Raw genomic sequence first — 18,225 nt, 5'->3', positions numbered from 1 at the left:
GCCCTAGACAGATACAAATTTTGGATTCGCATCCCATGGGCCAGCTGCAGATGTCTGAGGATATACAAGGTAAGTACCCTCTCCTCCCTATAAACGCACCAGCAGGAGATATGAGCAGAAAAGATTTGCTGGTCTTGAGTCACTTCCTTACCAGCCCTTCCCTTCTGCTCCCCTGTTTCCCCAGGGCAGAGGAATAGGCTGTAGGCGCAGCAGGCCCTCTACTAGGCTCAAGCAGAGCTGGTGACCACTCTAAAGGGTTCCAGTAACTTGAGGGCATCTAGCGTCCATGTTCCTATATATGGGTGGAGGGGCTGGTCATGTTCCCTACACAGTTGTTTGTACCCTCAGCTTCCTGCTGGACCCCCTTGCCCCCTTCAGGCAGAGAAGAAGAGATGCTACTGCAACTGTTCCCCTTGCCATAGGCAGGAGGTGGGGAGAAATGCAGACATCTCTACCTGCAGCTTCCTACCCGGGTAAGTGTGCGTTTACATCAAGTTGCACCTTGGCTACAAGCACAAGGAAGCTGCTAACCTCCCCAGCCTACCTCTGGTGCAGCAGTAACTGTGGTGTTAAGCTCCCATGAGTGAAGTCATGACCGAGAGTAGAATAACACCCCTAAACTGGATTCCACTGCGCCTAATTCATGGCTCAGCATCTTGACCAACCAATGACAAGCCCATACCCAAGAGCTGTACAGGACATAACTTTAATACAAAAACTGCACCACCCTACACAGTGCTTGGCTAATAGACCTCAAGTCTCTGGCAGTTTACAGGTAGGAAAGCATTGTACCATAGACTCGTTGTTTCTCTAGAAACATTAGGATCTTTCCTCCAGCAGCCTTGAGATAACTATGCAAAGAGGCATGAGCATTGCAGGCTTCACCCAGGGCAACTGGGCAATGTGCATCCGTTCCTACTTTAAATACAGCTGTTCTGCCACTCCTCCTCCCAGGCTGAGCCAAGACTGGTTTAGCCGGCAAAACTGGCTGGTTATCTTACCACATAGACAAGCAAGTGTGCCAGGCTTCAGTGTGTAAATAAAACCGATTTTTAAGAAGCAAAGGAATTATATCTATCCTCTTCCCACCCCCTCTAGCATTTCAAATGGAGGAAGGTTTTACTGACCAGCTTTGACTTGGTCCATTTTGAATTTCAGGCATGTGTAAAAAGGAGATGGTGGAAAACAGCCCTCCTATCTCCCCTCTGCTTGACTAGTGACGCAATGTGTGATTAGGCAAAACTTTCCACTGGCTGTCAGCAAGAGCAAGGTCTGGCTATCTCGTTCTCGAAGAACGTAGGCGTCTAAGCTAAACAAGCTGCTGCTTGCACAGATCATCTCCTGCTGCTGTACCACACGATTAACTGCTGGCCCAAGATTTCACCTCCCTTATAGTCACAAACAAATTAAGCACCACATGGTTTCACTTTTAGCAAGTCTCTTGTAGGGCACTGGCTGATGCTGTGCCAGTGGGCCAAGCGCCTGGAAGAAAGCGTTAAACCCTGAGCATCTCATAGTTTTTTGCCCTTATGGCAAAGGTGTAAGTCCAATTTAAAATCAGTCTCCAAGCAGCTCAATTCTTAGAAAAACACACTAGGGCCCTTCGTATCAAAATAAGCTCTTTATGGCTCTCTCCCACGTGGTCCTGAAGGCATTCAGGGCCTCTTGCGGCAGGCTGGGTCAAGAGGTGCTGAGATAGGAAATCCAGGGTTACCAATCACTCTGCTCCCACAATGAAGTGCTGCTCCTCTTACTATTAGCGTTCATTCTTACACGAACCTGAAACCAGACAATTCCAGAGCTGGTGTTAGTCAGGGCCAGTCTTGGTGCCAGTGAGAGGGCTGCGGCCTGGTCTACACACTGATTTTTGTACTAGTATAACTTCCTGGGTGTGACTGTCTGTAAAGGGTCACAAGCTCAGGCAATTTAAAAAGTAAAGTCCAAACACCCTCAGATTGCTTGTAAAGGGGTAACTTTTGACCAGCACAGCTGATCAAGTCCCAGATTTCAGGGAAGATCCTAGGCATTTATGGGTAGAACCCTTACACAGTCAGTCTGGGAATGAATTTAAATCCAAACTTATAATAATATCAAATGCTAAACTATTAAACCATAGGAAAAAACCCTCCAAACCACCTAAAACCCTCTAGCTTCAACTAACATTAAGGGCCTTGTTATTTGGTCTTTTATCCACAAAGCATTTAACACTTCTATTCCACTCTCCAGGAGGCTCAGACCTGCAGCACACAGTACAATCGGGGTATCCAAAAGTCACTCTTATCTCACTGCTGTAGAGTCACCAAGCTATGACAGGCCTGATTCTAAACCAAGAACAGCTACGTTTTTCTATATGTGGCTGCTGATTGCTTACCATGTAGACGGCCAAGTACCCCAACCGCGGAGCAGTGCCAAAGAAAATCTGTGCCTGCAACTGAAGCCTTTGGACGCCACTTTTTAAAAAACTGGAGTCCCGCTGAGGATGGAAGGGAGGGAATTCCAGCTACCTTTCTAAGCCCTGTTCAGTGACAGGTTTTTGCACTATCAATACTAATTAATTGAGCATGATGGGTCTTAGTTTCCATCTTAATTTTTCAACCTTCTTGTTTTAAAAGGGAAAAAACATCCCGGGGGCAGGATGGGGCCTGGCACAAATTAGTTACAGTTGTGAACTTTAAGCAACATCACAAGGTAGTGTGGAAATATTCCACTTTACAGCTCATTCCAGTACTGTGCTGGTGATAAGAATGTGTCCTTAAAAGACAGAGTGAGCCTATTTCAAAAAACATCACTACAGAGCAGCCCCTGTAACATTTTCCCCCCAACATATGGGTTTTTTTGTTTGTTTGAGCAAATAACAGAAAAAGTTTTGCCCCTTTATAACAGGAACCAGCTGAAAATTGACGGTCTCGTAGGGCCCGTGTTCTTAGGCACATAAGCAACTATGTTGGAACTAGGTATATTGTAGGACTTCCTCTACCGTTTAGAGGCAGGGTAACTAATCAGGAATTAAGCTGTATTGTTGGTGCACACCAATTCCTGAGTGGACAAATGAGCAGGTTTCTCAGCAAGTTTGATCAAAAGCATTTAATGGAAAACAAAAGGCTTTCAAATGCAAAAGTTGTAAATGGCTGGCAAATTGCATACTAAAACAAAGCACTTCAAAATTGTAATGGGGAGTAAAACATTCTACTATCCCAAGGAGCAGTGCTCCACTAACGCCTCTGCACGTTGAAATTAACGCAGCTGTGTGAAAACACAAACCTATACACTGAAATTAACAGCAAACATTATGTTGATACTTATTTCACCAGGCTGGGTTAATTTCCATGACCCACACATTAGCTGGATAACTACAGCTGCTGCAAACATCTTGGTAGGAAATTAAGCCCTATGCCTGCTCTTTATTCAGCTAGTTATACTTTTTCAGAAGCGAAGGTTTTCATCAAATGCTTTTGTTCAAAGTTGTGGTGCAATTTTACCTTTTCTAAACAGCCCTGATTTGCTGCACTGCAGAAAAAAAAATGGCTTGTAGAATTTTAGGCGCAATTTCCCTCAATGTTCCCTGTACTCATGATTTGGACTAGTTCTGTACTCCCCAAACTCACTTGGACTGTTAACTTTTGTATTGAGTTTCACTAAGGATTGAATTCTGACACGGCACCCACACACCCTAGGATCTGAGGCAGTTTCTGATGTAGATGCTTATGGCCCCTGCACAGCAGTGGCATGAAAAGGAGCTGAGATAATATGTACCCGCGCCACTGCCCAAAACTATGTGATCTCTGTGCAGCTGTTTATTATCTTTGGATGCTGCATGAAGGGATCGGATTCAGCCCCCGCACAAACAGCTTTGAAATGAAACTCTGGCTGGTTGCAACCATCTTTTATTAATTACAAGCTGATGGTTTGGGAGTTGGCGTAGAAGTAGATTAACTGTGGCATAAACATAACCGATCCAGTTGGTCTGCACGTGCGTGGTATGTCTGCCGTTCTACTTCTTAGATCTGCTTTACAAGAGGGAAGCAATCTGGCATTTGTACTCTGATTTACCCATTCGGAATGCACAAAAAAGGGGCCATTTAGAGCATGTCACTGTTCCACCTGCTCCCTACAAGTTAGGGACATGGCTTTTTGAAGTGAGCTTGTAACCCTAACCCTGTGGTAGAACTGGGATTAGAATTCAGCAGCAGGACCATGTCTACCTTACAGACCCAGTGTCTAGGGCAGTGTCATTGTAATAGCAAAAGGTGCAGGGGTACAATCTCTAGCAATAACCAGAATCAAGGGCCTTCTCCTTGCTGAGCACTGCCAAACTACCCTGGCTACTTACATGTCTCCAGTCGCTCCTCCAGGAAGGAGATCTGCTCACTCAGGGACTCGATTCTATCCAGCTGCCGCAGGGAGTAGAACAGCTGGCTGATGGGGTCTGTGCTGACGTCATCTGCTGCCGATGGCATGAGGTTATGGAATGGAGCCAACAGTAACTGGAGTTTCTTTTGAGAGAGAGAGGAGCTGTTAGTTTTCATCCCTCTCTATTACACTATCAGACCTGCCAGCAGCTGATACGGCTGGCTCAGCTATCTCCCGGGCTGGCAGAGCTGATGGTTGGGGTAGTTGACTAGTGCTAACAGGGCTCCTGGTGGGGGGAGTTCTCACAGTATTTGCTGCGAGCGGTGGGCGGCGCAGCGGGGAATGCTGATACCAGAAGCCAAGACTAGATGAGGTGGCGAAATTAAAAATAGAGCCAGCGAAGGGCAAAAATTCCAGCTATGAACAGCTGTGCAATGAGGTTCTGGAGCCAAATACTCTGAATTAAAAGTGCAGTGAAAAAAGGCTGAGGTACAAGTGCCTGCATCTCTGTCTGCACTCGCTGACAGGGGCTCACCTGCTCCAGCACTTCCACCCGGCTCCGGAGGGCTTGCATTTCTTCCTTCATTTCACTGGAGGCGCCTGCCATGAGCAAAGCATCACAGGAATTAATAAAATCCCTTAAAGTGAACGGTCATCCTCAAAACCGGGCTGTGATGGCGGAGCGAGGTCTGCCACCTCTCAGGTGCAAAAAACCCAGGAGCCCCTAAAAGGGCGGCGTTGGCAGTGTGTACTGAGCCCCCTGGCGGATTTCCCAGCCATCCTGGGAAAACCTGGACAGGTGCCACTGGCAACCCGCGAGTCAGCAGCCAGAGCCGGCTCTGGCTTTTTTGCCGCCCCAGGCAAAAAAGCCTCCGGCCGCCCCCCACCCCCAGCGTGGCAGGGGAGGGTGGCCGGAGCGCCGGGGGGAGGGCGGTGAGCCCCGGCCCGGGCTCCGCTCTCCCCGGCGGCCAGAGCGCCGGGGGGAGGGCGGAGTGCCCGGCCGGGGCTCCGCTCTCCCTGGCGGCGAGCCCTGGCCGGGGCTCCGCTCTCCCCGGCCTGGGCTCCGCTCTTCCCGGCGGCCGGGAGGGTGGCCAGAGCGCTGGGGGGGAGGGCGGAGTGCTTGGCCGGGGCTCCGCTCTCCCCGGTGGCCAGAGTGCCGGGGGGAGGGTGGCGAGTCCCGGTCGGGGCTCCGCTCTCCCCGGCGGCCAGAGCGCCGGGGGGAGGGCGGCGAGTCCCGGTCGGGGCTCCGCTCTCCCCGGCGGCTGGAGCCAGAGCGCCGCGCCGCCCCCCTCCAGGTGCCGCCCCAAGCACAAGCTTGGTGGGCTGGTGCCTGGAGCCGGCCCTGGCAGCAGCAGCCCAAGGGTTAAGCCGGAGGTCTGCCTGAGAGTGAGGGAAGGAGCTGGCTGTTGGCTGCCACACTGGGACATGCTTGTTGAGACACAGTTCATGGAGCAGCTGCAGGAATGAAAACAAGCGACAGCTCAGGCGTCCCCTATATCAATCTACATCCTAGCTAGAAATCCCCGCCAAGAGTTTACCAGCAGCCCCTCCCCCCCCCCCGCCTCAACTAATCCAGGAACTATGGAAAGGGGCCTGGGCAGTAATGACCAGCCCGGACACCAGTGGCTGATTGAAAACACACAACTGCCCTCAGTTGAGCCACTGAGGAGCGCCTGTGACTGACCCCGGGAGCTAACTAATCTGCCCTTATTCTGAGACCCTTCTGCCCTGGGATTTACAATCCTGAAGAGCTTCTGCACCATGTGTTCGCACAGCCGCGGCTTTCGGGATTCTTCCTTCGGGATGGTCCTAGCAGTGGGGTGGGCTGCAGGGCAAGGTCTCCGTCACACATGAACGTGCCTTCTGCATGCTTGGCTCCTCTATGCTCCTGCAAGTGGGTTTGTTGTACAGGGGACCAGGGGGGGAACCCACTTTTATCTTATGACTCCACTGACTTCCCTGGGGCTGGGCAGTTGATTTGGCCCTTTGATTTTTTTTTTTTTTTTTTTGCAGAGATTCCCCAGGCTGGATCCTCCATCTGCTGAGGATCTGGCCCAAACCAGGCAACCAAGCGACTAGTAGAGTCAAGCAATGCTGGCTCTTACTGAAGAACATGGTCTTGGCAGTGTAGCAAATCACAAGGCACTGGAACACAGAAAGCTGTCCAAGCCCCAGCCTCTGACCCTAATCCTGAGGGGCACATTACCCCACACACTCCAACCAGCCTTTGCTCTTCAGGCTGAGACCAGTTCACCTTTTCCCCTCACAGGGGAGCAAAGCATGGGTCCAAAATGTGTGTGTGATTGGCGGGGGAGGGGAATTACCTTTGTTCTGAACAGAAACAAGATGAAGGTTTAGAATTATTGTCCGGCTGCAACTAATTTAGCCCTGAAGTAACCTCCTGTGTTTCCACCAAAGGGTATTAATTAAGAGACGGCCGTCAGCCCCTGACACTTTTCCTTAGAGATGCTCAGGTGCCAAAGATATTTCAAAAGTGATTCATTTTCATTCCTTGGCTTTGGCAGGTTTTCAAAGGGCAGTTTGGGGTCTGCGATCCACAGGGCCCTGGAGCTGCCCTCCTCCGGCAAAGCAGGCATGGTCTGACACCCAGCACACAACAGTGGGCTGCAGCCAGGTGCAATTAGCAATGGGATGCTGCATTACCCCATGCTAGCAATTGTCCTTGTGCAGATGCAATTTAGCAGGGCCGTGCTTTCACTTAATGAGCTCGCTGGAGCCTGCTCCCCGTCCGCAAAGCCCAAACAACTAGCCCCTGATGGTCTGCTGAAGGGAGCAGGTATTGCTAGGCTGGGCTGTGGTGTATGCAAGGTATGTCCTACCCTTCCATGCGCTTGGATGACAGCAACACCGGGGTTGGCTCCACCGCGGAGGCGAGCCGGCACAGCTCCATTGACTTCAGTGGGGCTGTATCTACCCCGTGTGAAGTGGAAAATGGCATCTGCACCCTGCCTAGAGCACCGTCCTCTGGGCTGGGCAGCTGGCGTAGCAAAGAATTTGCTCAAGAGGGTGGGACTCTATCCCGTACAGCCCTATACATCGCTCTAGAGCAGGCCTGCACAACATGCTGCATGCGGCCCGCATGGGTTCACTGTGCGGCCCGCGGGGGTTGGGTAGGTGGGCTCACTGTGCGGCCCGCCGGGGGGTGAGTAGGCAAGCGGTGGGTGAAGGGGGGGGGCTGAGTAGGCGAGTGGGCGGGGAGTGAGTAGGTGAGCCAGGGGAGGGGGGCTGAGGAGGCAAGCGGTGAATCGGTGGCTGACCTGTTCTACTGATCTGATCTGGTCTGGCTCCCATCCCCTCTCCCAGGACCAGCTCCAGGCACCAGCAAAACAAGCAGGTGCTTGGGGTGGCATATTTCTAGGGGCAGCATTCTGGCACCGGCCATCATAGGCGCCGACTCCGAGGCATGGGGAAAAAGTGCCCCCGCCGCCCCAGCTCGCCTCCGCTCCGCCTCCGCCTGCTCCCCTGAGCACACCGCCGCCGCTCCGCTTCTCCTCCTTCCCTCCCAGGCTTGCCGCACGCGAAACAGCTGTTTCACGCAACAAGGCTGGGAGGGAGGACAAGCCGAGTGGCAGGGCGCTTGGGGGAGGCAGCGATGGTGCTGGAGCGGAGGTGAGCTGGAGCGGGGAGTGGTTCCTCTACCCCCTGTTACTTCCTGCGCCCCCCCCCCCCCACCCTAGCTCACCTCTGCTCCGCCTGCTCCGCTTCTCCGCCCTGCCTCGCCTGAGAGGGAGGGGGGAGAAGTGGAGCAGCGGCACACCCGTGGGAGCAGGCAGAGCGGAGGTGAGCTAGGGCGGGAGGTCGCGGGGGGCCCACAGGAAGCAATGGTGGGGGGGGAAATGCGGTACGCTGGGGGAGGAGGCGGGGCTGGGGATTTGGAGAAGGGGTTTGGAAGGGGTGGAGTTGGGGCGGGGCCGGGGGCACGAAAAAAAAGGGGGGGACGGCCAAAAATTTTTTTGCTTGGGGTGGCAAAAATCCTAGAGCCAGCCCTGCCCTCTCCAGGAGTTGCAGCTGTCTGGAGGTGCCTGCCTTCCATGCCTTCCTCATTCACACCTCATTCATTCCTCATTCAACAGGGCAATTGATTACAAAGTGGGGGGAAGATCTTATTCTACTTCTAGCAAAAAGACTACCTTAGGGGCCCGCTATAACAAATTACCGAGGTTCAATACTGCTGTTTTGGTGGGGTGGTGCTGGGGAATGAGGGTTTGTTTCCGCGGGGCAGGTGGCGCTGGGGGGGGGGGGGTAGTGTTTCAGCAGCGCTGAGGGGGTTGTTTCCATGTGGTGTGTGGCGCCGGGGGGGGTGTTGTGTTTCGGGGGGGGCTGGGTGGTGCTGGGGAGGGGGGTTTGGCAGCGCTTGGGGGGTTTCGGTCCTCAGCTCTTTTCTTTGGAGTAATATGGCCCTCACCGCTTTACGAGTTGTGCAGGCCTGCTCTAGAGATAAACCGGGGCAGTGGGTGGAACTGTGCACCTTGTACTACGGAATTAGTGATAAATAAGGCTACGATGTAGTCACAGAGGTCACAGCAGTCACAGATTCCGTGACTTCACCGGACCTCCGTGATTTCTTCGGCTTCAGCACCCCTGCCCTGCAGCTGGAACCTGGACCATACGCTCCCCTGCCCCGCGGCTTCCACTGGGGGCTGTATCTGGGGCCGTGTTCCCCGTCCTGCAGCTTCCACCAGGGGCCAGGGCCGTGCGCCCCCCCTCGCAGCATCACAGGGCTGTTACACCCCCCGTGGCTGTGGTTGGACCTGGGACTGTGTGCCCCTGCCCCCCGGCTGCTGCCAGCTCCAGAGCCGGGGCTGTGTGCGCCCACCCACCTGTGGCTACCCCCCATGGTTGCGGCCGCTGGATCCGGGGCTGTGTGTCCCCCGCAGTTACCCCCCATGGCTGCGGCCGCTGGATCCAGGGCTGTGTGCCCCCACCCCCATGGCAGTGGGGCTCAAACTGTCAGTCCCTCCCACCCCCTGGGACTCCAGCTGTCATTCCTTCCCCCTACCTAGCCCTGTCCCCTGGTTATTTTTAGTAAAGTCACAGACAGGTCACGGGCGCCCGTTAATTTTTGTTTGCTGCCTGTGATCCGTGCGTCACTTTTCCCGTGACAAAATCTTAGCCCTATTGCTAAACTTGCTGCAATAGCCCAGGAGAGATGGCAGAGATTGCCCCAAGGGGGAAAGGGGCTCTGGAGAGGAGAAAGCCGAGAGGGCAGGCCGCAGGAATCACCTCCACAGCTGTTCGCGCAGGCACAGCCCTTCCGCCCGTGCTGCTCCTGTCTGTCGCCAGGGCTGGCCGCAGCGCATTATTACTCACGGTACGAGTTTGAAGTGTCACAGCGCGTACCAAAAGTAATAATGGGCCGGCACCAGCGTCGCCGCCACTCCCGTCCTCGTGGCTCTGGAGTCACATGCAGAGAAAAGATGATGTTGTGCTGACCCAGTTGTCTCCCCGCTGGCCATTGTGTCTTCGGCCTGGCCAGTAGCTGGCTGCCAAAGCCCCTTAGTCCCACCAGCTGGGGGGGTCTCGCCCAGTAATCAGTTAAACCTCACAGCAAGCCATTATCCCCATTTTACAGCCGAGGCACAGAGTGGGTGCGTGACTGGCCCAGGTCACACGTCAGAATCGAACCCAGGAATCCTGGCTCCCAGACCCCTGCTCTAGCGCCTAGAGACCCCCCACTGCCTCGTACCCTTTGGTGAAGGCTATGCAATTAACATTCAGCCAAGCAGTAACATGCCCCCGGACTAGCTCCAGCCCATGCTGTGTTACCTGATCGGTTGAGGGCGGGGGAGGCCTCTGTCTCAGTGGGTGGCTCCGAAGCCTGGCATGATTTCCCATCGGCGGAAAGCCTTTGCCCAGCCCGACAGGCACAGCCGTAGCTCCCAGGCGTGTTGACACAATGCTGGCTGCAGCCGTGGCTCGGGCCAGTGCATTCATCCACGTCTGAAAGCACAGGGGTAAAGTCACAGGGGTTCGGGTGGGGGCGGGCCAGCAGGGAGCAGTGCTAGTGAAGACAGGGTTAGCACCGAGCACGGCAGATTGACACCACCACACCAGACAGGGCCCCTCACCAAAAGCATACGTGGAACAGCTCGGACTAGAGAGCCGTCAGCTTAATCCAGGCCACAAGCCGGGGAGACCTGGGTGTTGATGGCAGGCTGGATTCGTTGGGAGCTAGAGAGAGAACCCCACAGAGTCTGTCCATGCCCAGCTGCCCGAGTAAAGAATCTCCTTTGTTGTCAATGCAGCCAGCTCGGGTCTCGCTTCTAGCAGGAGCTAAACTTCAGATTCTCCACTGTGCTACTCCCGTTTTACGCCACTGATGCTACCCCAGGTAAAACGGGAGAAGCCTCGTGATGCATCAGGCCCAGTACATCTAAAAAGGGCAAAAACAAAGCCCCTGATCTGAACGCTCCCTAATTCTAGGGGCGCTGGAGCCAAACACTCCCTGATTGGGTGAGCGCTGTTCAACGCTGGCTCCGGGGGGCCACACGCGCCAGCCCATCCCCGGTGAGGTGCTATCAGCCTTTCGAGTGGGTGTGTAAAGCCCAACCGCCTCGCCTCGCGGGGGGCAGAGGGGGTATTAACGCCTTACCCACAAAGTGAAATGAACGACAGCCCCCTCCTGTGCCTGGGCAAGCCTGTTCTAGGCACCAGGACAATCTCTTCAGCCCTCTGCGCTGGGAGGATCCAAGCTGTCACTACAGCCTGCCAGTGTTTCAACCCCACACACGTGCATTGGTATTACAGTCGCGCCAGATCCTCAACTGGTGGAAATCAGGGCCGCTTCACCGGCTTCAAGAGAGCCAATTTATACCCGTCAGGCATCTGCCGCCAACCACCTACTGGACTTAGGGGTTTTACACCATTCGAATCCATAGTTACTCCTGCGTTACACCGCGGCAAGTGAGAGGAGAACCAGAAAGGCTGCGACAGGACTGAATTCCTGGGTGGGGGCTGGGCAGGCCTGTGCATGCTCCCCAGGAGTGTAATATGAAGCCCCCAAAACGAGGCCTCTCGAATAAAGTGAGCGAGAAAGGGCATTTAGGGACAGATTCTCAGAGCGCCCGGAACGTCACGGGCGGGCGCGTCACCCATTTACCCCAGCCATGGCTCTGGCCTTTTTGCTTTGCAATGGAATCCAGTCTCGGCCCTGAGCTCTAGCAGAAGGGGGAGGGAATGGAGGGAAGGCCTCCCACAGCTAGCACCCCCCCAAAATCCACTGAGCATCCCGACCGCCTTACCCCAATCTGCCAGCTACACGCTAGCTTCTGCCTCCTTCTGCTGGGTCAACAGCGTTACGCCATCCAAGCCCTTTGGCCGGTTCTGGCCCACCCCCTGCCTGCTGGTCTGTGGGAGCTGTGGGCATAAACAGCGCTCCCCCCACCCCCACCCCTCCAGACCTTTGCTGTCAGTGAGAAGTTCAGTGACCTGCCCCAAGGCCCCCAGTGCCAGAGCCCAGATCCACAAGCCAGTCCTGCCGTACCTCCCCGAGCGCTGCCCAGGAGCGACAATGCCCACGCCCATGGGACGGCAGCCCTTGTTCCAAATGACGGGACTCAGCTACCAGGAAGCAGGGAGGGTCTTTTGCACAAGCACCTGACCTGACCCTTGGTGAAGGCACACGGGCAGCTCGATCCTGCTGAAGATGCCTGATGGCCCATTACATGCGCTGGGTGCTGAGCTGACGCCTTGCGGAGGCAGCGCCCACGAATCTCAAGGGCTGACCCAAAGCATGGAATGGAGGCACCACACAGCTGGTGTCACGGGTTGGGTAAACGCGCTGGGTCCATGTAAAGAATCTATGACAGCTAACAGAGCCTGGAGTTACTCTCTCAGCCCACGGGCCTGGCACTCTGCCGGTGCACGGCTCAGGTTCACTCCCTGCTGAGAACCAACAGAGGAAACCATTAGGCCTGGGTGCCACTGGCCTATCCAGGAGATTGTTGTCAGCTCCTGCAAATCACCTTCTACAGGTCACCTGCTATATCCCGCCATCCCCCACCCTGCTCCCATCGCCCCGGCAAAGGGAAGCCCAGGGAAGGGACTGAAATACAAAACAGGGAAACCAGAGCTGTTACCTGTCTGGCAGGATTTCCCCATCCATCCTGGGGGGCAGGTGCATCTGTCTGGGGCTGAACAGCTCCCACCGTTTTGACAAGGCAACCTGCAAATGGCTGTAAAACAATAACGCACGGTCACCATGTTGCCGAGGCAAAAGTCTGGGCCTCCCGCCGCAGGCAGACGCGCACGTGCTCCCACCATTGCAAATTCCTGTCGTCAGGGAGATTTTTATCAGCACCTTCTGAGCGCCTGTCCAGGCCTTTGTGCTGAGCGCACCTCTGGAATGTTCCTGGCCGCCAGCAGAGTTCGGGCGAATGTTAAAGGTGAGCAAAAACATGGGGCCAGATCCTCAGCTGGTGTCAATGCCCACAGCTCCATTAACGTCAGCGTAGCGCGGCCCCTTGCCACCAGCTGAGGCCCCCACCCCGTGAATGCAACAGCCTCCATGTGAATCAGATCTGTATTACGCTCAGCATGTGGCACTTCCAGTGAGGCTGACGGGCGGGCGCGCGGCGTGAGACAAGCGGTAGAAGACACCACAGTGACTCACAGAGGGCAAAGGCTGTGAACGCCTTGCTCCCATGGGCCAGCAACGAGTGCAAACAGCTGCTCCCAGCGGAAGTAAGAGGTTCACAGTTCGGCCCAGAGTTGGTCAGAGATCCCTGAGCAGATCAGAAAGGAGGATTCGGCCCCAGAAACTCAGTATTTTCACAGCCTTCTAGTAACTCCAGGGGCTCATCAAATGAGGCAACAGATCTAGGATGGTGTTTTGAATGGCACTGAGGTGATGCCTGGAAAGCCTTTCCACTGGGGTTCGCTAGCACAATAAACACTTTCATTTGTAACTTAACCCATTTCAGCCCTGGAAAGAGGAAGACCTCCTCAGAGTCTGTGTAGGGAGTAGGGGGGATGTAGAGGGGGACTGCAGCAGCTCTCAGTCAGTGACAGGCTCTGGGAAGCCTTAGTATATTGCAGGCTGGTTTGATCTGGTAAGAGATTAGCCTCTGATGGGCTTGGCATTCCTTTTGTGCTGTACATCACTATTTCCCCCTAAGAGCAGAGCTGTTCCATTACTGCTGATTTATGCAGAAAGGGTTTATTAATTTCTCCTCTGGTATAAGCCAAGCTAATAAAGCCAAGCTATATACACAAGGCAAGCAAAGCAAGGCTATAAATGAATGGCTGATTGAAACCGATTTGTTCTCACAGGCGGGTGTTGGAAGGATAAGTGCCTGCTTAGTACAAGAGAGAATTACACTAATTTCAGACAGATCTGGTAACAAGGGGAGTGGTTTTTGAGGCACACAGAGGTGATGATCAGAGAGGTGCTGAGAGCCCTCTGCAGGGTGTAAACAACCCCTGTCTGCGCTGTATTTCCTTCTCTCCAGCATTCTGCACTAGGAGAGCCCCTCCCACCAGCATGATGCTAATACTTTTCATTCAGCGATCTCAAAGCACAAAGCTTTTTGCCAACGTGGGAGTAGTAGTTCCAATCCCTGTGTTACGGATGGGTAAACTGAGGCACCAAGAGGGTGTGATTTGCCCAGGGCCCCTGCCAAGTCAATGGAATAGAATCCACATCTCCTGACTCCCAGGTCAGGGCTCAAGCCAGGCTGTAGCTGTCCCTCTCGAGGCGATGGGACTGATTCTGCTCTTGTTTACACCAGTGCAGATCAGGCAGAAAGCCACCGTTGTCAATGAAAAAAGACTGGTGTAAAACAAAGTGGAAGGGAGAGCAGGACCAAAGCGCCAAAGGGGAGATGCTGCAATCTCATCACGATCCATATTCTTCTCTCTCTGCCACTCATTTACCTTTGCTGCATCCGACTGCGTGGACGTTTGCCCGTCTCCATCCGGGGCAGCACATATAGATGGGCTGGGAAAATCTCCTGTAGGCCAGGCGATAGGCAACCTTGTATGTGGTTCTGCAATAAGGTTCAGGAAAGGAGTTAGGGACTGCGCCTGTATGGGGTGCGGAAAGAGCCGACTGCTTCGCCCTGGGGAGAGTCACAATCCTTCCCCTGCCTTGCTCCTAGGGTTGGGGAGTAAACCAGGTCATCCCTTTGCCGCTTACTTCCCCTGTTGTGCCAGCCTGCCTCTGCCCACTCCCTATCCCTCCCTGCTCGCATGCTCCTAGGAGCAGGGGCCGTGCCCACACCCAAGAGCCAAGTACGGCTATCTCTCCCAACAGGGGCTTGGGGGAATGGTCTTCCTCCCTCCAGTGTGCAGGGTGATGGCTCCTTATACACCTCTGAACAAACCCTTTGCTAAGCACCCTGGGGAGATGCTGTGTCTCTGGGCAAATCCTTGTACACAGCATCCCCGGAGACTGTAATCCATCCCTGGAGCGAACGGGCTAGTCCAGATGCCACCTGTCTGCAGCGCTGGCACCCGTCATGCCCTGAAGCAGGCTGCTCTTCTCACCTGTACGTACTGCAGAGCCGGTGTCCCTGGCACGTTGTGAGGTAGGGCTGGTAGACAGGCTGCACGTGGGACTCCACATAGGAAGTGGCTCCGTTCTGCATCTCTGCAGAGCACACCCTGCGGCTGGACAGAAGGCACCGGGTCTCACTCAAAGTGAAAGCGACAGGCATAAAGCAACGGGGATCAGGCCCGGAACGCAGGTAAGGAATGTGATGTGAAAACCCCTCCGTGGGGGCCGAACCCAGCTCCAGGGCAAGAGGATGCAACACTGCTGACTTCTGTGCAACTGTGCCCTCTTACTCCCTGGCTGCATTTGGCCTATGGGGGACCTGATTCTCAGCTAGCGTCAATGGCCCCATGCCTCCAATGGAGCTGTGCCAAGTTCCACTAACAGAGACTCTGGCCAAGAACCTCACAGAGGGTCGGTTAAGATGCAATTGCTAAGGCTCCCTTCATTCCTCATTTACTGGAGCAGAGTCATTGGGGTGCAGTTGGGAAGAGGAGCTGATAGGGGCTTCCAAAACTTAACACGAGTAAATCCCTTGAATATCAGCTCTATATCCTGCCTCACACCGCTGAGAGCTTATATTCTGCACCTATCTCAATGAGGTTCTACACTTGCAGGTACGCTCCCTTCTGCCCTCAAAGCTGCAAGGCTACCTCTACAGTTTGTCTCCAGGAGCCCTGGCTGGCCATCTCCAATCTCACTGAAAACAATGCCAGTCGTTCCAATGTCGGGAACAGGTATCCACAGCGAACGGGCTGCTGGGTGGCTGTCATGCAAAGTCTCGGAACAGAGTCCTCCGAAGGCTGCTGTAAAATTACCATGCAAAGGAGAGGAATCCAAATCCATTACCGGGGGAATCATTTCCCCCTGAACAGCAGATTAAAGGGGACACGTCAATGCGGTAAAAAAAATCATTTGCTTTTTAGCTGGCCTTCGATTTGTTTTCGTTCCGAGACTGTGGCAGCACTGAAAAACAACACCGAGGTGATGACCAAAAATCCACAGCAAGGACCAGATTCTGCTCAGTGGGGTAAAATCCCTTCCACTGAAGTAGCTCTAAATTTGCACCGGGGTTGCTGAGATCTGGAGCTCTCCACCCCGCCCACCCGCAATGTAAAAGCTTCATGAAATTCACATCCAACACGTTCTTGGTTAAAGATTTTTGCACCATTTTGCCTTTTGCCAGGTTGAGAGGTTCTGTTCAGCTGGATGTTGTCTGACACCGATCTTAGGCTCTGGAGGAGAAGCCCATTAAGAAACCCGATTATTTGTGTCAGCTTCCCAGACAAATTAGAAACTTGAACTAAAGTGCTGAAAATTAACACTGACATCAGATGCCTTCCATTAACTCCGGATAACTCATTTCACCCTGCTGGATTAATGGTATGAAAGAGGCAGTTTTGCTGACATTATTATAAAGATCTATCTACTCTGGGTGTGTGTATATATATATCAGCAGCCAGAGGGGGTGTGTGTGTGTGTGTGTGTGTGTGTGTGTGTGTGTGTGTGTGTGTGTGTGTGTGTGTGTGTGTGTGTGTGTGTGTGTGTGTGTGTGTGTGTGTGTGTGTGTGTGTGAGAGAGAGAGAGAGAGAGAGAGAGAGAGCGATTCAGCTTGTAGACTTCAGGGCTGCAAAAGATTCAATACTGTAGCAAGGGCTGGGTCACTCACTGTAAAACCAAATGAGATAGGTCAGAACTACAAAACTGGGGTCCAGATATCAATATTTCCAGAGTTACTGGGAAATGAGTTAATAGGGGGAGGGGGGGCGGGAGTCAAATCCAGACTTCCCTACATTTTAACATGGCAGTCAAGGGGAAGTTTTGCTTTGGAGCTGGGATGCTGTTTTGACCCATTAGAGAGTTGAGAGTTCATTGCCCAGCTTATATCCAAATCTGAATTTCCCCCCAGTTGAAAGTGTGTTTGGATCCTGGGGTTTAGGTCAAACCCATCTCTAACAACAATAACAATAGCAGTTATGCATGATCAGATAGGGGACATCAAATCCCATGCTTCAGGGCACAAATTGATTGACACTGTGGTCAGGAAGGAATTGTTCCATCATCTACAGCATTGCCGACTTAGGGGTGTGAGATTTTGCCGTAGTTTGATGCATCTCATATTGGCTGCTACTAGTGGCAGGATATTGAACGTGGTGAACCAGTCATTTGTGTGTGCATGCACATCTACATGTGTACGGGGTGGGGGTACATCTGAAGTATGTACGTGTGTGTGAATGCATGTGGGTGGGTGTGTTGGTGGTGGGTGTGCACTTATGCTTGAGGGAGGGTGTATGCATGCAGGGATGTGCACGAAAGACACAATAAGAAATCATTAGCAGTGCACGCTCTATTTAGCTTTTTGACTCCCCAAGTCAACTGGCAAAGATACTCTCTTTGTATATGCTGCATGGAACTAGACGGATACACTTGAATGTATTTGGATGGCTTTCTGCTTTACAGACACAGCAAACAAACACCACAAAAGCTCGCCAAAACCTACACTACCCCAGGAAGAATCTGCAAGGTTGTCTCTTGCCTGTCCCCACACCTCGAAAGCCGCTCATTCATATGCAGCAGACTTCTGAACTTGGCCTTTGATGTCTCCTTGAGCCTAGCCCCCTGAATCAATCCTGATTGTGGCTTGCAGAGAAGCCCAGCGGCATGCATGCGGCAAGCCAGACTTCTGAAGGATGGACAAAGAAGAGGCTTACCCTGACCGGGCAAAACGCTCAGTGCTGGTCACACCGAGGATTAAGACAAATCCCGTGAGGAGGCAGCTGATTCTCTGCATTTCCTGTCCTCTGCTGGCACTTTCTTTCCTGCTGTGCGATATTGTGTGGCATGAAGGGGTGTCACTCTTTGATGGGAAGCACTGGCTCTTACTGCATGTGTCTCTTCAGTGGGGAACCCTGGAACCAAAAGAATAATGACCTTACCATGCAGCGTCCTTTCTGGGACGGGGACGTTTCAATGGCCCCCTTTGGGCCTATTGAAAAAGGAGCGCAGGGGAGCAAGGTGTAGGGCTGCTTTCGCTAAGGGACTAGGAATTTCCCTGCTGTGCACTAGCAAAGCAATGCGGGATATGCTCTTACAATGACGCAGCGCGAGCGAAGTAGGTTTTAAAAGTGCAGCGGCAAAAACAATAATTTCATGGGGACGTTTCTGGCTTGGGACTCAGGAGATCTGGGTTCAGTTCCCGGCTCAGCCAAAATCTCCCTGTGTGACCTGGGGCAAATCACTTAACTCAGTGGTTCTCAAAGCCGGTCCGCCGCTTGTTCAGGGAAAGCCCCTGGCGGGCCGGGCCAGTCTGTTTATCTGCTGCATCTGCAGGTTTGGCCGATCGCGGCTCCCACTGGCCGCGG

The 18,225-nt window shown here is 53.6% G+C and overlaps 1 protein-coding gene across 4 annotated transcripts in view; it reads right to left on the bottom strand.

Annotated features, from left to right (window-relative positions):
* Window positions 1-690: 690 nt before the first annotated feature.
* Window positions 691-18,225, bottom strand: part of EGFL7 (EGF like domain multiple 7) — a 32,240-nt gene continuing 14,705 nt past the window's right edge. For all 4 annotated transcript variants that reach the window (XM_054007546.1, XM_054007544.1, XM_054007545.1 and 1 more), the window contains 8 exons: window positions 17,575-17,772; window positions 14,857-14,979; window positions 14,245-14,357; window positions 12,450-12,545; window positions 10,138-10,311; window positions 4,886-4,950; window positions 4,331-4,493; window positions 691-1,779 (listed from right to left, as the gene is read on the bottom strand). In XM_054007546.1, coding sequence (XP_053863521.1) covers window positions 1,757-1,779; window positions 4,331-4,493; window positions 4,886-4,950; window positions 10,138-10,311; window positions 12,450-12,545; window positions 14,245-14,357; window positions 14,857-14,979; window positions 17,575-17,654 — 837 coding nt within the window. In that variant the 5' untranslated portion in view covers window positions 17,655-17,772 and the 3' untranslated portion in view covers window positions 691-1,756. The remainder of the gene's footprint in view (window positions 1,780-4,330; window positions 4,494-4,885; window positions 4,951-10,137; window positions 10,312-12,449; window positions 12,546-14,244; window positions 14,358-14,856; window positions 14,980-17,574; window positions 17,773-18,225) is intronic.

This window comes from Malaclemys terrapin, chromosome 17 (genome assembly GCF_027887155.1).
Source record: "Malaclemys terrapin pileata isolate rMalTer1 chromosome 17, rMalTer1.hap1, whole genome shotgun sequence".
Lineage (NCBI taxonomy): Eukaryota > Metazoa > Chordata > Testudines > Emydidae > Malaclemys > Malaclemys terrapin.
The sequence above is the reverse complement of the archived record's forward strand: the minus strand, read 5'-3'. Positions and strand labels throughout refer to the sequence as shown.